Source organism: Musca autumnalis, unplaced genomic scaffold (genome assembly GCF_047663935.1).
Source record: "Musca autumnalis isolate F117 unplaced genomic scaffold, ASM4766393v1 scaffold_3, whole genome shotgun sequence".
Classification (NCBI taxonomy): Eukaryota; Metazoa; Arthropoda; class Insecta; order Diptera; family Muscidae; genus Musca; species Musca autumnalis.
The window spans coordinates 94,806,142-94,827,607 of NW_027411866.1; the positions used below are offsets into that span (position 1 = coordinate 94,806,142).

The 21,466-nt window shown below is 33.8% G+C and overlaps 1 protein-coding gene across 3 annotated transcripts in view; it reads right to left on the bottom strand.

The window, feature by feature from the left end:
• Positions 1-21,466, bottom strand: part of LOC141397017 (regucalcin-like) — a 40,581-nt gene that overhangs the window by 8,321 nt on the left and 10,794 nt on the right. The window contains exon 1 of one of the 3 annotated variants that reach the window (XM_073972802.1): positions 6,503-6,729. The exons of 1 other annotated variant lie outside the window; for it this stretch is intronic. Coding sequence is in view for 1 of the 2 variants with exons in the window: in XM_073972801.1 (XP_073828902.1) it covers positions 3,010-3,177 (168 nt within the window). In the remaining variant the exon portion in view is untranslated. Of the gene's footprint in view, positions 1-3,009; positions 3,548-6,502; positions 6,730-21,466 lie in introns of those variants that run through there. One more of the 3 variants, XM_073972801.1, reaches the window with a different exon arrangement.

Below are 21,466 nucleotides of genomic sequence, written 5' to 3' on the forward strand. Positions count from 1 at the left end.
TCGAGCAATCGAAGGAATACAACTCCAATCTCTACCTACTATTTGTCGACTTTGAAAGAGCTTTCGACACCATATCACGAGATGCACTGTGGGACATCCTCTCGTTAAATGGTATACCGGAAAAAATAATACACCTCATCTGGGAACTCTACAGGAATTCGTCGTGCCGTGTGCGTTTCAATACAGCAGAAAGTCCACCCTTCATGACTACAGCCGGAGTGAAACAAGGGTGCATTCTCTCACCAACCTTATTCCTGCTAATGCTAGATTATGTCATGAACAAGACAAACAGCGAAGCCCCATGTGGTATACAGTGGAACCTTAACAATCGCCTCAATGACATTGACTATGCAGATGATATCTGTCTCATGGCCCATCGCTTTGAAGACATCCAAACAATACTGAACAGGCTTATAATCAACGCATCAAGTATAGGTCTAAAAATAAACATCAAAAAGACAAAACTAATGCGAATTGGCACTAATGTTACAACACCTTTAACAGTGAACGGCATTACCATCGAAAACGTTGATACTTTCTGTTACCTCGGTAGCGTAATATCAGCACATGGTGGTTCTGATGACGACATCTTGGCCCGTATAAACAAGGCTCGGGCAGCATTTCAAGCCCTACACAAAACATGGCGTACTAACAACATTAGTCGCAAAACGAAATTACGTATCTTCGACAGCAGCGTGAAATCAGTGCTGCTTTATGGCTCATCAACATGGGGCACCATACAAGCGAATCTGAAAAAGCTTCAAACTTTTATAAATCGCTGCCTCAGACGTATTCTTCATATACATTGGCCCAATGTAATAACAACAAATGAGCTGCTCACAATGACGAATAATATCCCAGTCGATATAGAAATAAAGAAAAGAAAATGGACTTGGATTGGGCACATTCTAAGACGCCCCAATGATGATATTACGAAAACGGCACTGCAGTGGAATCCACAGGGTTACCGAAGACCAGGGCGGCCCCGAACGACATGGATTAGATGTGTTAAAAGAGAACACGAAGCCCTCAACAAAACATGGAACCAGGTCAAATGTTTAGCTAACGACAGAAGAAGATGGAAAGAATTTGTTACCGCCCTATGTTCAACATGAACTTTGTTTTGAGATGTTTTCATATCATTTTGTATCACATTTCTTTATCAAATAAAAAAGGACATATATATATATGGAAAACTGAATAAAAAATGCCAGTCATTTCGGTGGGATATTGACGTCACAAGAAAACTAAATACCAAATTTCAGATATTTCAGTGGGTTATTGTGGCCACAACCTTCAAAATACGGGAAATAGGGAGGTACCGTTCTATAGGGGCTATACTTAGGCGTGGACCTATACCGACAAATTTCTGGGAGAAAGTTTTATACCCCCAACGAAGTATCAATTTTCAGCCATTTCGGTGTGATAATGAGGCTAAAACCTTCAAAAAACCGAAAATCGGGTGGTACCGTTCTATGGGGGCTATATCAAAACGTGGACCGATATGACCCATTTGCAAATATCATACATCCTAAGAGCAATAGAAACATCCATACCAAATTACGAAGCTCTATCTTTAAAATTACGAGCTGTATCCTGATTTCAACAGACGGACGGACATGGTTGTATCGATTTAGAATTTTACCCTAATCAAGAAAATATATACTTTATAGGGTCTCCGATGAATATTTCGATGCGTTAATAAAAATATCGGTCAGGGAGCACGGGTTATCGTTAACCGATCATCATATAGTTTTGTAGAAATCGGTCTTTTACCCACATTAATGAACTGATATTGTTTTTTTTTTTCATCGATTGGACCATAATTTTCGTGAAAATGCACCTTTGGCCCATACAAATTACTATGGAAACAAAGATGGCTCGGTTGGCACGGGTTAATGTTAACCGATCGCCATAAAAGTGCATATATACGCCTTTTGGATCAAATGGACAAAATTTAAAGGACAGGAGTCGCCCTATTGTACACTCATCGTCCAAATTGAATGACTGTAACTTAGTATTTCGGATTTTGACCGCGTAGAAAACATCCATGTCTCATTCGCATTAAACCTTGTTTAAAAGAAAGTCATATTCTTCAATGAACATATTCCACTTCTCCTAGGAAATGGGCCTTTACGTGTCGGATTGGCTTAGTATTTTCCATTTTACTTCATTACGACTGGTGGTGGAGGGTATAAAAATTTCGGCCCGGCCTCATTTTTTGACATAAATACAGTTAATCAATATCACAACGCGAAACCGTCTTTTAGTGTTTAATCACAGGATTATCTCAGGACGAATAATCTTCCAAAAGGTATTTTTCATTAAAATTAGCTGATATTTTGAACTTTTTTCATTGAGGGTCGGATAAGTAATTAAAGAAAATTGTCTCTAATTGTCACGTTTTGGAATATATCCCATACAATGTTATATCGCATTATAGGTATTTTCGGGGTTTAGCAAAAGTTTCTACCAAAACCTACTGAAATAGAAACCTCCGTCATAAATATGCCCACGATTTTAGAAAGAATTTTGTAAAAAATGATAGAATAATGATTTGAAAGGTTTCATCACATTTCATTCAATATTTTTCATAACAGCTTATGTGGATCCCACGAGATCTCACCGCTAATAACGGGGATAAAATATGATTTTATTTCACAAAAAAAAAATAACTTGTCATTTCCTTTTTTATTTAAAATAATCTTTAATTTAAAACACACCAAAAACTGTAGTGTATCGCTTTGGCATTTGGGATGTTAATAATTTGTTGCTATTTTTTGTTGGAGTCATTTCTGGTGTTGTTGTCACATATTGTGCAATGGGCTTAACAAGTTTATTTCCATATAAGAGTATGTGAGAAATAAAACACTGCGAGTGTCATTGAAAACGAAGACGCGCCCATGCAAAATTATGATGAAGAAATTTTCAAAACCGAAACCTTATTTCACAGCCACTTTTTTAATTAAAAGTTCATATATAGAACCACTTTTTATGTTGTTTATTTACCGAAAAATTATCTGCATTGACATGAACTTCCAGGGACACAACAACTTTTTCCACTACCATCTCATCATGGTTTTCGTCGGCAGCAGCAACATGAGTGCCAACTGCCATCAAACACCAGACAAAACAAAAGGCCAAGAAGATTGGTTTACCACTTGGAAGCCTTAACATTTTTGGTTTTTCTTTTATTTTCGTTGTTTTGTTTTATTTTTATTTTTTGTCTGGCAGGTTGAATAACTTCCACAGCAAAAAAAGTCAAGGCCCAATAAAATCACAATTACAATTAAACAATTGAATGAATGCAAAACTATATTTGGATTTAATTAGACAATGAGAAATCCCAACGTCACATAAATAAAATCTTAATTTAATTCACTTTTATGTTTGAATTTAACGCGATTCGTGCACAGATTATGCGCAAGTGTGACGTTTTTGTTTTTAAATAAACCGGTCGCAAAGAAAGTCAACCTGATCACAGCGTCCAAAACAAGCAACTAACTTTTAATATCAGATGTTAATGAGCTTTATGCGCTTAGTGATCGACAGTGGGTAGATTGAAGAAGCTTTTGTTTTGTAAAGAGTTGCACTCTTTTAAGAGGTTGAACGAGACGAAAAAGAAGCGTAGCTCATCAAGAGATTATTGAAAGACAAACATAAAAAACAATCGATTGAAATGGGCATATCAATAAGTATTGGTTTGAGAGTGCATCTCACCTAAAGAGAGTGAGAGTTATTGTTATAGAAATCAAAAGTGTTCTATCGAGATTCCCATATATGGTACCACTACCACAATGACATTGTTTTGTGAAACAAGAAGTGGGTCCAGCTTTTTGGTATTCCAAACAATTAGATACGCAGAAAAGAAAATATATGTAATAGGTATAAAAGGGCTATAGTCGAACGTGTCGACCATATATGTAATTACCCTACACCCCTACTATTCAGATCCCTTTCAAATGAAATATTTTATAAACAAGTATAGCCCCCAAAGAACGGTACCTCCCGATTTCCGGTATTTTGAAGGATGTGGCCGCAATATTCCTCCGAAATTGCTGAAATTTGGTATTTAGACCTCATTTGAGTTATAAAACTTTCTAAATGAAATCTGTCGGTATATGTCCACGCCTTCACATAGCCCCCATAGAACGGTACCTCCCAATTTTAGGTATTCTGAAGGTTGTGGCCACAACAACCCATCGAAATGGCTGAGATTTGGTATTTAGTTTACGTTGGAAGTAAAACCCTTTCCGACTGAATTTCGTCGGTAAAGGCCCACGTTTCGATATAGCCCCCATAGAACGATACCTTCTGATTTTCGTAATTGTGAAATATGTGACGTAAATATCCCACCGAAATGAATGAAAATTGTTATTTGGAAAAGAAAAGAATTATCAGTAAAGGTCTACGACTTCCTATATCCCCCTACGAAAATATCATAAAGGACAACCTTGTAGAGAATTGTCACTGCTACAACATTTTCTTTAGTTTCATTTTGATATGGTTATTTAAAAAGCGCTACGGCGTTTTTTTCTGTAGTTTCAGAATCCGCTAAAACTTCCCAGGTGTAAGCTCCTTTCATTTAAAGTTTGTTCAAGAGCAACGTGTACACATTTGGTCCCATACAAATTACTATGGAAACAATGATCGGCACGGGTTAACGTTTACCGATCACCATTAAATTTTATTTATAAGGTTTTTGGATCAAATGGAAAAATTTTAGAGGGTAGGAATTCAAACAAAAAAATTTGGGTCCAACATTTAAAATACGAAAAATCGGGAGGTACATTCATGTGGGCTATATTCCAAGATATGAACGTTTATTGATGCGTGACGATTTTCTATTCATTTAGAATCCGAAATACCAAGTTACTGCCAATTTAGTAGAAAAATCCTTGAAAAAAAACTTCACATCGGGCGGTATCGTTTACCTTCCAATCTGAGAACCCGCTGTTCGAAATTACAGAAACATCCGTCGGGAGGAACCGTTATATGTGGACCTACATATATGCCTGCAGTTTTTGTGGATACGGGTTTTAACCTCTACAAAACTTTAGATTGCAAATAAGTGCTATTTTGGTCGGAAAATTAAGCTTAAATTCGTGAGGCACCGTGATATGGAGGTAATACCAAAATGTAGACATATGAGGCCAATTTTTCGTAGACAAATTTTCTGACTTTTTCGAACCTTAAATTACGAATTACTACTATTTTGTATGAAAAATAAGCTAAAATCATCAAAATAGCAAAAATCCTCAAAAAATGACGAAAATCGGGTGTACCTCCTGTATAGTGGCTATATTCAAAACATGAATTTATACTTACAATTGTCTGTATGAATGTTGTATTTCCATCTCGAAAACAAATACCAATTACAGCCATTCCGATGGTATAATGAGCCTAAACCCTCTTACCGTCGTATGGGGGCTATATCAAAACGTGGACCTGTACTGACGAATTTATGGGGAAATTTTTTGTTGGCCTAAAGAAGACCAAATACCAAATTTCAGCCATTTCGGTGCGATAATGAGGCTAAAATCTTACCGTTCTATGGGGGCTATATCAAAACATTGACCTAATCCGATAAATTTCTGGAGAAATTTGTAGCCCAAAGAAGAATAATTACAAAATTTGGGCAATTTCGATGGAGTAATGATGTTAAAACCCTTAAAATACCGAAAATCGGGATGTACTGTTCTCTGGGGGCAATATCAACACGTGGACCGGCACCGACAAATTTCCGAAAAAAATTGCAGCGCCAACGAAGACTAAATACCAAATATCAGCCATTTCGATTGGATAATGAGGCTAAAACCTTTAAAATACCGAAAACCGGTAGGTACCGTTCTATGGGGGCTATTCTAAAACGTGGACCTATACTTATAATTCTCTTCTGGAATATTTCATATCCCCATGGAAGACTAAATACCAACTTTCATCCATTTCAGATTGATAATGACACTGAAACTTTTAAAATACGGAAAATCGGGAGGTACCCTTTTTGGTGGCTACCTGAAAAGCCATTTCTATGGCATAATGAGGAGAAAAATGTTCATAGCATAACCAGGATGGCGCTTGAATGGAATTCCCAAGGATCACGAAAATTTGATTTCCGTCTCCAGTGTAGTTTATAGTAAAATAAAATAATTAAAGTCACACTTTCGGGAATTTTTTGGAAACAGTTGCAAAAGTAGCAAAACTACGGGAACAGAACAGAACTATTGTTAAAGGTATCCACTTAACAAAGGTTATATATAGCATATTAACACTCAACCCCTACAAACCCTTTGGAATAAATCCAGTAGGATCAGAGATTATTAAATGAAACACTTCTTATTAAATTAGGCTTTAAAAATAACATTTTGTTAGAAAAAAAGTCACTCTATTTTTCACTTCAAGGCACACAATTTCATTCTTTAATCTTCAAAGTATTCATTAAAAACATTGTCCTTTGAAAAATCCTTTCCACACTTTATATTTCACATTAATTATTCCATACCTTTTTCTATTAAAAAATAATTTTCAATTGGGTAATTAAATTAGCAAAATGTTCACTGCACGATCACTTCGAGAGGAGAATGTCCACTGATGAGAGTAAAATACAATGAAAGATCTTTTATAGGCAAAAAATAACAAATTGTGTCCAGTATTCTGATATCAGTTCGTTCATTCATCACAAGCATTTCAAGAGTTGTGTTCCTCCCCACTACATACTTATTTACACACAGATAATAATTTCATTTCATGGACAGTAACAACAATTTCATTCGGAACTTGTAGAATTTCAAAAAAAAGTGTTGATAAGCCTATAAAATAAATAAATCATTTTTATGCAATTAAATTAAGTTTTGAAGTATTTTTTTTTAAAGATGAGTTACAAATAATATTATCATCTTATGAAAATTAACAAAAATTTAATACTTACCATAAATTAGGGTTCAGCCATTAATCAACATAAATACATACATACAATCTATAATATCAGTTCCTAAACCTAATTTACACTGGCATCTAAAACAAGTATTTATTTGACAGATATTCAATGGAATTGACAATTTAAATGAGGCACTCATTATATTAAAACACGTTTGGTGTAAATGCGTCTTTAGCTAAAGGGATATATAGACTGGAAGGTATAGCAACATACACAAGACCCTAAACCGACGGAAGATTTTTATAACGGCCCTGTCGAATTTAACATGGCACATCCCAGAACTTATCTCTTTCATCATAAGGGGAATGCATTTTACACCCGTTTATAGATAAGCATCCTACTACGAAACAAGTAAAGAGCGTTAAGATTGACAGTACTGAGCTTTTTTATACCCTCCTCCATGAAATATTCTAAACTAAAATCGAATATTTAGTATCCTTTCTTGTCCACAATTTTTGAAAGGATATGTTTTACGGACACTGGGAACCTCAAATATCAAATTACTAGCAAAGTGCCCGCAACTTCGTATACGAAAAGGGGATAAATACAAATGAACAATATTTAAAATGGAAATGGCGAACACTGAAAATTGTTTGTACTGATGCTTATTTTAATTTATTCTTAATTTCATTTAAGTGCATTTCGTACCTCTTAGTACGAATTTCCACAAAATCGGCTGTATCTCACTCAAACACATTTTAAAATTATTGCTTTATCCGTTCGCTATATACCCCCACTGAATTTCAAAATTCCAGCTCAACCACTTTACTCAAATTTGGTACAACTCTAATTCAACCATTTAGTAGTTTTCATAGTACGGGTTTCCAAAATAACATCAATTTCTCAACCCTATACACAAATTTCTACATCTCTATCCCTACATGGAATTTAGTACCATTTACTACTTGTCGTATAGTAATGGATCGTATTTCTATAAACACATTTGCAAATCCTCCATATCTCAACCCTACACACTAACACTGACTATAATTCCAAAATTCAGAATTCCAGTCTATATTTTAGAAAATACCAAAAAGTTTCAAATTTATTTCCATTTATTTCGTACAATTTAGTACACATAAGTACGTATTTCCAAAACTACCTCTCTATCACAATCTTATTAGATAATCTTATTTCCAAATTTCGGGAATCCAGCTATATATTATCAACCAATTACAAATTGTGCCGAATTTAGTACCATTTAGTGCTTTTCATACACATAAGCAATAATTTCCAAAACTACCTCCATACATCAATCTTACACTCCAACAGTAATCCTTATTCCAAATTTCAGGATTCCAGCTCTATGCGTTTAACCGCATACAAATTTATCATTTAGTATTTTTCGTACACATAAGTACGAATTTCCAAATCTCAATTCCAAAAATCAGGATTCCAGCTCTATCCGACCACCCTTATCCGAATTGTATGAAATTTGGTACCATTTAGTACTTTTCGTACCCATAAGTACGAATTTCTAAAACGATCAATAATCATCTTTCCAAATTTCAGGATTCCAGCTCTATACGATCACCCAAATACAAATTGTACCAAATTTCGTACCATTAGGACTTTTCGTACCCATAAAAACGAATTTCTAAAACAACCTCAATCCTACACCCCAACAGTAATCTTACTTCCAAATCTCATGATCCCAGCTCTATCCTTTCACCCAAATACAATTTGTACCAAATTTAGTACCATTTAGTACTTTTCGTACTCATAAGTGTGAATTTCCAAAACTTAATTCCAAATTTCAGAATTCCAGCTCTATCTGACCGTCCAAATCCAAATTGTACCAAATTTGGTACCAATTAGTACTTTTCGTACCCATAAGTACTAATTTCCAAAACTATCTCAATCTTACACTCCAACAGTAATCTCATATTCAAACTTCAAGATAACAGCTCTATCCGATCGAAATAAATTGTAAAAAAATTAGTACCATTCAGTACTCTTCGTACCTATAAGTACGAATTTCGAAAAATACCTCAATCATAAACTGCAACAATAATATTAATTCCAAATTTCAAGATTGCAGCTCTATCCGACCAACCAAATTCAAATTGTACCAAATTTAGTACTTTTCGTACGTTATCCTATATTCCAACAATAATCGTAATTCCAAATTGCAGAATTCCAGCTCTATCTGATCATCCATATACAAATTGTACCAAACATAGAACTATTTTTTACTTACCCATAAGTACGAATTTCCAAAACTACCTCATTCCTACACTCCATAAGTAATCGCCATTCTAAATTTCAGGATTCGAGCTCTATCCGACCGATCCCAGATAGTACTTTTCGTACTCAGAAGTACGAATTTCCAAAACTACCTCCATATTTGAACCCCACAGTCTGGGTGAAGTACCCTACATCCTATTTTTCGTAACCATAATTTTAAATTTAAGGATTCCAGCTCTATCCATTCATCCAAATCCAAATTGCACATTTCCAAAACAACCTCTTTATATCAACCCTACTTCTCAACCTTGATTCTCATTTCAAATTTCAAGCTATTAGCTCATAATACCAAATGGTGTCAAATTAAGTACATGTTAGTACTTTTCGTACACTTACAAATGGTACCATATTTGGTACCTTTTAGTTCTTTTTCGTACCGTTCTATTTCGAATTTCCCAAAACCAGCCATATCGACCCTCACCCAAAATTTCACGATTCTAGCTCCACTCGTTTTGTCTGGGCGTTGTAGATCTGTCAGTCATCATCACTCAACTCTTTTATATGGTAATATTCAAAAATGTTTTACAATCGTTGAAGTTGAGGTTCACCATTTAATAAATCGCGAACTGTTAATATATTTTATAAAATATGAATATATTTATTTTAATTGAAGCGTTTTAGTCACGATCTCTTAATATGGACCATAACAAATAATTTTCGTGGAAGCTGCGTTTGTGGTAATATAAAAAACTTGGTAAAAATGTGTTGAAGTTAGCAAGTTTTTTTTGTGTTTTTTCTTGATTTCTGGTAAAACCAAAAAAAATTCAGACCTGAGCTCAAAGAAAGAATTGAAGAATACCCCTTGGGCAACATGGTTCTAATGTATGACTTCTCGATATATACAGTGCATCCCCCTTAAATCGATGCTGACATTTTGAAGTTTTGAAATCGGGGTTTTTGGAATTTTTCTTATAATTAGAGGGCGCAACCAGATAATGAACTAAACTATTTATTGGATTGTAGAACTCGTGATTCCACGTCGTTTGATGTATATCTCATGGGTGTGCTCCGTACAGCTCCCTAGTAATAGGAGTCCAAAGTCGAATTTTTGGTGTGTAATTTTTCTTTAAAAACCTATTTTTTGGCTTCAAAATTTACAACTGTGATTCAGGTACCCTTGAACCCCGCGTGATTTTAGTTTTTTTCCGCGCCGGATTTAATGAGCCCTACCGCAATCGAATCCATCCACTAAAACCGCTGATATAGATACCCTGAAAATAGGAAATAAGCGCAATTTTATTTTGACTAATCCGCATACTAAACCGCGATTTCCCTTAAATTTTTTTACATAAATGGAATCCTTTATACGCGATTATAATATTTGTCAAAAAGGTGTGTCATAAGTTACAGAGATTCGGGAGTAGTATTCGTATTTAACCAAAAATAGAATCAGGTAGCACATCCGCGGTTCTTGACGAATCTGTATAAAATTTGTCTTATTGACGTATTTTTAACAGGGGGTCACTGAAATCGGATGCGCCTTATAATCATATAAACATCGCGTTATTTTTACCCACATGAAGCATTTTGGTGTAGTAAGATGCAACTGATAGCACACTTTGGTCGCTGAATGAAACATGGAAAAATGCAAACATATTGACAGAGATGCACTCGCTCTATGCGAAAAGCACATGCGCCTCAACTGATTTTAACTATTTCGCGCGTTATACGGTTTTTAACTTTTACGTTTTTTCTTTGATTGTAATGCCAATATCACTTATTATTTCCTAATTCTAGTGCTTATCACACTAAGCAATTATACTTTCACGATGATAAACTATTTTCCTTGAAGAGGTTTTAGCAAAATAATTCAGGAAATTTAGCGAAATAATAGAATAACTCCCAAAAAATGTTCTCAAATTTTTCGTATTAAACAAAAAATATATTCTTGAAATTATGTTCCAACAATAAAGTTTTGTCATTTGTTGTAGCTGCAATATGCAATTTAAAATCCCAATCTATAAATTTTTGGTCTCACATTTTTCTGGACATTGTCTAGATTCTGTACGTATTTTTAATTTATTTTTTTAGACATTGTTATGGACTCTGAGTTAGAATAAATAAAATTTACTCCAAGATTCCTTCATTATTTTTTGATTTTCCGCGAAAATGAAATTAAATTTAGCAAATATTAAGGCGTCTACGGATAGATAATAAATGTTGTTACCGATTTATATATACATTTTGGTATTACAACACAAAGGGAATTTTTAAATATTTTTTCTTTATAAGGGAATAAAACCCTCCATAACTTTTGGGCGCAGCATCCAATTTTGTGAACGCGAACAGATTTGAAACCACGATTTTTTTCTTAACCCATGTACCAAAAATCGTGAATGTGCTTGTAAAAAAATTTTTTAATTTTTTTTCGATGGAATTGTAAAGGAAATTTGAAATTTACCATATAGATACCTAATCAAGTCTAAAATGTACCTCAAAACTGAAAATTACTTGAAATTGGTGTGTATCGTTATATGGAGTCTGTACAAAAACATGTACCCACAATTTTAGGCCGAAAAAGTAGATAAAAACTTCAAAGTACATGAAATCGGGTGGCCATACCAAAACATGGACATATCTCCACAATTTTTGGTAAAGAAGTTTTTTGGGAACCCAAAATGCCATCTATATATAGCACGAATAACTGCTACACAACAAAAATCGTTTTCACAAAAAAATAATGTATTAAAGGGGTTTTCAGAACTTTGGATGTATAAATGGAATGGTAGTTATTCCTTTCGATACATATTTACCAGTCATTTCATTTGGTCACCTATAATTTAGGGCTTTTTGGGCCATACCGCTGTAAACAGGACCCAGGATCCTAGAACAGACCTTAAATAAACATTTTGAACTTTTGTGAGGCGTGTACCTAACATAAACTAATATTACGAGATCCAAAGTTTAGACCAAATCTGCTATTCCGTTTATGAGATATCGCGCGTACCATGTTAGTGAGTATTTTAAACTTTAGTAGGGGAGGTATCGGAAGGTATGGACAGGTGTGGATCGTCGATTTTTGTCTAAGATTTGCAGAAATATTACGATATGCAAAGTTTGGAACAAGCCAGTATCCAGTGCAAAGGTTGTTGTGCGCTCCAGCCACTTCACATGGTGCCATAGAAGTTTATTACAGCTATCGGGGCATTTTCTAAGGAAGTATGAACTTGTACCGTCGTAATGGAGGCAACGAATACAAGTTGTTACAAGAAAATTCAAAACGATTCGAGAGCAGGTTTTAAACTAAACTTTCGGAAATGTTGTATGGGAGGAACCCGAAGAAGTGAACCGATAAAAAAAAAAAAATTCATGATGTGCAAAGTAAGGACCAAATCAGTTACTCCCTTCAAGAGTTAACGTGAGCAAAACTTTTCCGAACAAGTTTGAACTTTTTTGGTGAGGAACCTGAAGGATAGGACCGATATGGCTCATCTTGGAACAAAAAAACGAAGGCCAAATCCGTTTAAGAGTTATCATGCGCTCCAGCCAGACAGACGGAGAGGTTAAACAGTTCCGGAGATGTCAACCCTCCGTGTTTCATTCTACGGGTTATGGATTTTTGTCTCTGAATTCCACAAACGACTGGAGTTTCAAACACGGCTGGAGAGTAGCCTTCTCTATATCCTCTAACAGCTCCTCCACTAATATGTGTGGACATGACGAGTAATGCTGTTGTAGTAATATGCATTTTACTAAATCCATATTGATCATCGTCCAACTTAAACTGTAGTGGTACATCCTCGGCTGGGAGGGCTGTTCTTATTTATTTCAGTCTATAGAACATACATTTCTTACAGACTATGATTTAAAAGTACAAATATTGTAAAATTTAATTAAATTTAGTTAAAAAATACAATTTGAAAACATCTTTCGAGTTGCAAAACTCTATATGTTTATTGAATCGTTTTTGGTAATTTATGTTGGTTTCATTAATATAAGAAAAAGCTCGTGTTAACGGGCTGTGGGAAGCATAGTTTGTTCGATGCAGCGGAACATTAAAAACGTTAATGTATCTTATTTGCCTTGGAGGTACATACAGCGGCACCAATGATAATAAGTCTGGCGAAGTAATTCGATTATTCAACAAATCAAAAATAAAAAGAGCTGACTGTATTTTACGTCGGAGCTCAAGGGTTTGCATACCCAACAACAAACATTTGGATTCATATACGGCGTAGCACACTCCTCTTCGCCCTATCACTCTCTGGATGCTCTATGAATGGAGCGGAGAGAGCAGAGAGTAGAGTTTGCATACAAACAAATATTTGTTTGCACCCAAACATATATTTGTTGTTGTAGCAGCAAAATTGGAATGCAAATTTAGCCTTCATGACGTAAAATGACGTTGCAAGTGGGGATGGCCGATTTCTTCAAACCATTCTAATGAAATCGTTTGTTTATATCGTCCCCAAAATCAATTCGTTTAGAAGCTATAGTTTTTGCATATTTGTTTCTATTTTATACTGAATAATACACTTGACAAATATAAAAAAATTATAAAGTACATTGAAAGAAAGCAAAGTAAACCAATTCAAGATTATTTACTGTTATACGGCATTTAAATATTGATAAGAAACAGTTGGAGAAATGTGTACATAAATATTGTGTAAGTATACAACGATAATGCAATTCCTCAATGTTGGTGCAAAATGTTTTGATAAAATCGAAATGCATTATTTTTTACACTAATATAATAAAATGTATTTATTGGCGGCAACAACAATTGGCAACTTCAAGCTCAAGCTATTAATATGAAAATATTATTTTGAAAATATCAATATATTGAAACATTTAAAGGCCCCCACTCATTTATCAGTCTGTGCCGTCAGTCCGATGAACCCTTTATGTATGTGTGACTGACAAGTGTGTAGCACGTACCATCAGTCAAGTCTAAAAATCTTGAATTTCTCTTCCAAAAATGAATGAATTCTACGTTTTTTGTGTTCCAACACCAACATTATTTTCTGTTTTTCAAAATTATTTATTGACAATTTGAAAATAAACACAATTCACCCAGACTGATGGGGGTTCATTTTGAAATCAAAACTATTTTGATTTTCATCAGTCTTGGAAAACTCACACATACATTCTCAAAATTTCAAAAATTTACACATACTACCATAAATGCTGGCAGTCAGACTGACTAATGAGTGGGAGCCTTTAAAGTTCGCAAAGGAAGTAATTACTGTAGTCTATTTTATGTGATATGTTAGATAGGGCAACTTATTTTGTTCGACAAGCTGGTTGGATCTGCTAATCGGTCTCAAAAAGAGGAAGATTTTGGTGATAGATAACATTCAGGGATTGGAAAAAACTACTGTGGGGAAATAGTGAACATTTTATTCATTTGCGAATATCTTCGCATCTATAAAAGATATTCCAAAAGAAAAGCGTGACACTGAAAATATAAATTGTAGGCCTAGGTGGTCATACAACGGAGTCAAGGGCGTAGCCAGGATCTAATTTGGGGGGGGGGTGGAGGATTTAAATTATTTTTTTCGTAATATGTGTAATGTGTACAAAAAGAGACGTATGTTCTTTTTAGTTCAGAAGTTTTTGAAAAGTAATTGGTGCCAATTTATTATTTAGTTTTCTATCCTAAAAACTTAAATCTATCTTAACCTAATATGCTGACCCATCATTTATTACACATTTATATTATGGGTCTTCAGGTTTATTTAAGTATTTAAAGCAAAGAGCTAGAGCACTCTGTGCAGGGAAATTTGCACTTCGTGAATTTCGCTACCTGCAAAAATTTTTCTTGAATCAGCCAATCTGGTTAGATTAGGCGTATTCACGTATTTGAAGTAACGATAGTTTGCTTAGCTATCGTTAACATATGTATAATTTTTACATACAATCCTTTATGTAGGTGAAAAAAGCTTTAAGTTTGGTAGTGATGCAAAATTGAATAATTAGTTTCCTTTAGTATAAAAAATGTTCCGAATTAAAGCTTTTTATTCACATATCAGAGCGAAATAAAAAAATCCGTTAAATTTAGGTTGGACTTACACTCCCGATCATCTGAATAGGTTGGAAATGTTTTCTTTAATATGTTAAGGTATTTAGTTTTTAAGAGTCCTATACTATGCCAACATTCACAAGAAAAAAACATAACGGTGTTGCCATATTTTCGGACAATATCCCAATTATAATTAAAAATTAACTTTCTTCTTAAGTTTTTGTTTGGCTCTAGGTCATTTCAAGAAAACAAATGGTGATTTTGTTTTATATCTTTATTAGTTTTCCGATATTTCGATCGTCACGATCATCATCAGGGATTTTTTGTCTTTAAGTAAAACAAAAACAAAATATTTTACATAAATATAAACAAAATTTACAATTTATAATTACTTTCAAGTGTTACGTGGATTGCAACTTTATATTCTGTTCTTCATCACAGGTGATTTCCAACTAAATTTTCTTTTCTCTTTTGATGTTTTTGTATAACATTCCTGTAAATTTGCGCACAGTGTTCCGTGTCCGTTTTGAAATTCATCCTTTCTTCTGTAGGAACATTGATTATGTGCAGCATTTCGAGCATATACCGACGTTTGTAATTGTTTTCTTGGGCAAGAATCTTTACGTCTTTGAAGTTAGGAGTATGACCGGTTTGGGCACAGTGTGCGGCGAGAGCTGTTTTTTGTTCTATGGGTTTGTTTTTAGCTTTTTGGTCCGACTTGTGACCACTAAGCCTGGTTTTGAGATTTGTTTTGGTAGTACCAACGTATACTTTTTTACATGATTTGGACTTATCTCCATTGCACCCTATTTCATACACAACATTGGATTTGTCGTCATTTGCAAGTTTAGCCTTCGTTCGACTGAAAAACTTATTGTTGGTGTTATTGCTTTTAAATGCCAATTGGTATTGGTCATTATTATACAAATTGGATTTGTAAACTCTTTCTGAAAATCCTTGAATGTACGTAGATATCTTATACACTTTTGGTTCCCTATCTGTGTGGTTTGGTTTTGGTGCTTTTACTTGCTTTATTAATTCACAGATCGTTCTGTTCGGGAAGTCATTCATTCTTAAGATTTTTCGAATTTCCTTTTCATTTTTGGTGTGGAAGGTTTTATCGCTTATACTGAAATTTCTTGCCGTGTTAATTTTCATTTGTCTCGGATGTTTGGAATAAAAATTAATGATTCTTCCCGAAGCAGTTGGCTTTTGGTACCAATCTAGCAATATTATGTTCCCTTTTCTGTAAATTATGCTGTCAAGATATGGTAGTGTTTTGTTAGATTCACACTCCATTGTGAATTTTAATTGTTTGTTAAATGAATTTAGTGCTGCCAGTGTGTTGTCTACTTCATTTTTCTTGACAATACAAAATATGTCATCCACATATTTTGTGAGTATTCTCGGCTTTATGTTTAGCTTTTCCATCATTTCGTCTAGTAGTTCTTCCATTACGATATCTGCAATAATGGGAGATAATGGCGACCCCATTGGCATCCCTTTTTGTTGTTCAAATATCTTATCCTTGTATAAGAAATATCTGGAGTCTTTAATACATATGGTCAAAATTTCAATAAATAGATCCATGGGAATATTTGTATGTTCTTTGATTGTCGTCCATTTGTTTTTAATTGTAGTTAGTGCCAGGTTGACTGGAACACTGGGAAACAGAGAAATTATATCGAAGGATATTAATAATTCGTCGTCGTCAATATGTTGATTGTTAATTCTTAATTTAAAATCCACGGCATCTTTAACATTGTACCTAGAATCTTTTGTTAATGTTTTCAAAATTGTTGCCATATATTTAGACAATTCGTATGTCGGAGAATTTATGCATGAGCATATTGGTCGTAAAGGTACGTCATTTTTGTGGATTTTGGGGAGCCCATATATTCTGGGGGCAACAGACGTTTTATTGATGAGTTTATTTTTATCAAATTCGTTAATTAATTGTAGTTCGAATAATCGATTCACTAATTTGTTATTCTTTTCTTGCAAGCTAAACGTTGGATCTTTTCTTATACGTCGATGTGTGCATAAATCCATAAGTATTTTACTCATTTTTGAGTCATAGTCTGTTTTTGTCATTGCTACTGTTTTAGCACCTTTATCAGCGTTAAGAATTAAAATGTCCTTATTTTCTTTAAAATGTTTTGTTGTTTGTCCCACTGTGTTTAATGTGAATCTATCTCTTTTTCCAAGTTTGGGTTTCTTCAAATAATCATTTATAAGCAGGGATGCCAACTGTTCCGAGGCAAAAATCGCTACAGCCACATACGCACCACAGGTCTGTAGCGATTTTTACCTTAAAACAGTTGACATTCCTGCTAAAACAGTGTTTTTTGTACGTCAAAAATCACCACAAGTAGCGGGAAAACCACCAACTTGGCAGCCCTGTTTATAAGTGTAACCATATCTACTCTAGCGTTCTCTTGTTTCTCTTTGCTATCCAAGGTTTGGATACAATCTTCTCCTTCCGATGCAACATTAAATAAGGGGAACGTTTTAGTTGTTGTAGGCAAAGAGAATTTTGGTCCGAGAGACAGTAACCATTGTATGTTCGTTGGTATGTCTGTATCGGTTGTGTTCACAAACCACTCTTTGTTATGTTGTATATTGAGATCGCACTGTTGTTGTGTTTTTAAAGCATTTAGTTTGTTCTTGTGTATTGTTTTTTGTTTCTCAGATTGAGTTTTGAGAATGATATTTTCGCTTTCAAAGAATGCTGTTAAACAGAAGAGATCGAACGAAATCAAAAAGTCATTTGAAGCAGGTTTATAAAACGTTTTTGTTGAAATATTTCTTGATTTTATCTGAAAGTTCTTGGTAACTTTTCCAGATTGAATCGTTAAATTAGATTGAATCGTTAAAACGTTATTATACCATATCGTAAAATTACATTATGTTAAACTCAACAAAGACATAAATACAAAGTTTCGTAAACATTTTTTTGTTGGATGCATTTTGTCTAGTCTTATAGCTCATTTAGACTAGCCATAAAACCTCGACTGGATTTAATAAATCCAGTACAAATCTCATTGCATTTAGATATACATTTTGGAGGATTTAAATGGCAGTCAGCTGTTTTTGGTTCATAGCTAAATTACCAAGGTAGATGCATCAGCCCATCTGATCGAATTTTAAACGTCAATAGAATTTTTTGTAAATTGAATACGTTTCAAAAAACATACTTTAAATTACAAATTTATTGTTTAATACTGAAAATGTCAGCAAATTATGCTACTAATGCTAACTAATGAGCAAATAAAGAATTATTTTATCGTTTAGTCATCGTAAATATTAGTCTGGTTGATTAAAATCAACGTTGTATATCAACGCAAATTTAATTTTTTCGTCTTCTTTACAAATTTTTACATTTTAAATTATTTTTAGTGTAGCAATTCACGGATGCATCTACCTTGTTTCTTGTGCCAGCTTGCAACTTTTTGTATTTTCTAGCAACATGTTGCAAAAAACAGGGTTCTATAAGAGGATTTATGCCAGATTTAAAACAAATCCACTCCATAGGAGGATTTATTTTTGTATGGGAAATTTGGTAGATTTTGGCTGGATTTAGCAAATAAAACCTGATAATGGGCTAAATCCGGCTAATGGTGTCATATCTTAATGGGCTATTAGTTGTATTTATGTCTTTGAACTCAACAAAGACACAAATACAACTAAAACTAGACAAAATGCATGCAACAAAAAAATGTTTACGAAACTTTGTATAGAAACATTACCCTTAACAGGTTGCAGTTAATTCAAAATCGCAACCAAGGAGGAACATTTCATGTAATGGTATCAGAAACGAAATCTATGAATTCAAGGATCTATTCAAGAATAACTCCATGTCAATTGGATCGGTAAATTCGGTTAAATACGTAAAAATGTATAAAAGAAAAAAATGTTATATCACCATTCACTGAAGAATGATAGCAAAAAAATGTCTTATCCTGTTGTATTTACGTCTTTGTTGAATTCAAAGACATTTTTACGTATTTAACCGAATTTACCGATCCAATTGACATGGAGTTATTCTTGAATAGATCCTTGAATTCATAGATTTCGTTTCTGATACCATTACATGAAATGTTCCTCCTAGGTAGCGATTTTGAATTAACTGCAACCTGTTAAGGGTAATGTTTCTATACATAGTTTCGTAAACATTTTTTGTTGCATGCATTTTGACTAGTCTTATTTGTTCTATGTCTTTGTTGAATTTAACATAATGCAATTTTACGATATGGTAAAATAAATTGTTTTCTTTTATACGTTTTGTACGTATTTAACCAAATTTAACGACTCAATTGACATGGAATTCTTCTGGAATAGATCCTTGAATTCATAAATTTCGTTTCTGATACTATTACATGAAATGTTCATCCTAGTTTGCGATTTTAAATTATCTGCAAGCCGCATTGTTTCTGTTAAGGGCAATGTTTCTATACACTGTTTCATAAACATTTGTTTGTTCCATGATTTTGTCTAGTCTTTGATTTATGTCCTTGCTTATTTCTTCTATATCTTTGGTGTTTGCTTCAAAATATAAAAATGTTTTCAAGTTACCCAATATACAAATTTTTGTAGTTATTTAAATCTACAGTGTTGTGCAATACAAAAGCAACAAATCCAGTACCATAAAGTAATTTAAATGCTCGAAGCTGTTAAATACTTTTAACAAGACAATATTTTGTGTGTAGCGATAGTATTTTATATAGAGAAAGCCTCCAATATGTTACTTTTACGGTTTAATGTAGAAAAGGATAACATTAACAACAATTCTAATTGATCCTTGGAAGTGGGGTGCGCAAAACAAAGGCAACAAACATCTTTCATGAGCATTTGATAACTTAAATTTTTTATATTTAGTAAAAATTATAAGTATTTTTGGAAAAAAAAATGTATTTTTTGGACATACTAAGAGGAAAATAAAAGCATTTATTAATTTTACCAAGGTTCGGGGAAAATGGGGCCATGCGTTCAAAATGGAAAAATGGAAGTTATCAAATATTTGTTCGAAAATTAGTTAATTATTAGTTATTCAACATTTTGCACAATAATAAAAACTCGGAACATCTCTAATGTCATAAAGAGTGTCTTTCTGGTGGCAAGCCACAGGAGTCATCAGCACTCTCTTAAAGAAAACACTCCGGAACCGTTTAAAACAATACAAACAACGACCTTCAAAAAGTGTTTAGAGCTTTTATTTTAGATGCAAATCACAGCAAAATTCTGAAATAGGCCCAACGAAAACAATTTCAAAAATTACTGACCAGGGTCTCAATTCTGTTTCTATGAAAATGTGAAATGAAACATTTTATAAAGGAAAAAACTGTCAAATGAAAAAAATGATAAAGAAAATACTTTTCATTTCAAATTTTCATAGAACAAGAATGCAGCCCCAGGAAAGGAACCATTGGCACAGCCAAAAATATAAACATTTTTAGTCTCGTGTAGAAAACTACATCTGTATACTTATTTAATGGATCACGCTGTATTCTTGCGTGATATTTTTTTAATACTTAAATAGAATAATCGTTATTTTAGTCATTATTAGGCAAAAGTTCATTCAATCCCGCTAGAGAAAATCATTTTTGAGAAAAAAGTCAAAAAGTCATAAACCTATTGTACACACATGTCCAAATGAAATGACGGTAACTTATTTAAATAAAATGATTGTCACAGTTTGCTTTGTTTTTGACCAATTGGTTGTAACGATTCGTTTATTTATTTTAGATGGAGTTTTTGTTCAGATTTTCTTTATGAATAAAACTAATGTTAATTCATTATTTTTCCCAACGTTTCGTCAGTTTATTTCCGACTTCTTCAGGGATTTTTTTATTGGAATTTTTGTCATTTATTGTTGTCTTATTAGGACGAAGGTCATTATTTATGAAAGTTGTTAATTAATTGAATTAATCGAGCTAACATGACCTAAAGAGTTTTGTATTGAAAAAATGAATTCAATAGAGTTGGGCAATCTCGTTCAATTGAACGATCCGGATCACTGTCCTCGTTCAAAAAGCAATGAGTAACATCATAAAAACCAACGTGTGAAATTAAGTATACGCACTTTTGTCAAAGAAAGTACGGGTGTCCATTAAACGAGTTAGTGATCCGGATCGTTCAATTGAACGAGATTGCCCAACTCTAGAATACAAGCGAAGTCTTTGGTTAGCATATTCCACTTCTCCTAGGAATAAGCCATGACGTGACGGAAGAGTTTAATACTTTCCATTTTACTTCAACACAACTCGAGTTGGAGGGCATAAAAGGTAAGAAATAAAACAGGCCCGGCCGAACCTAACGCC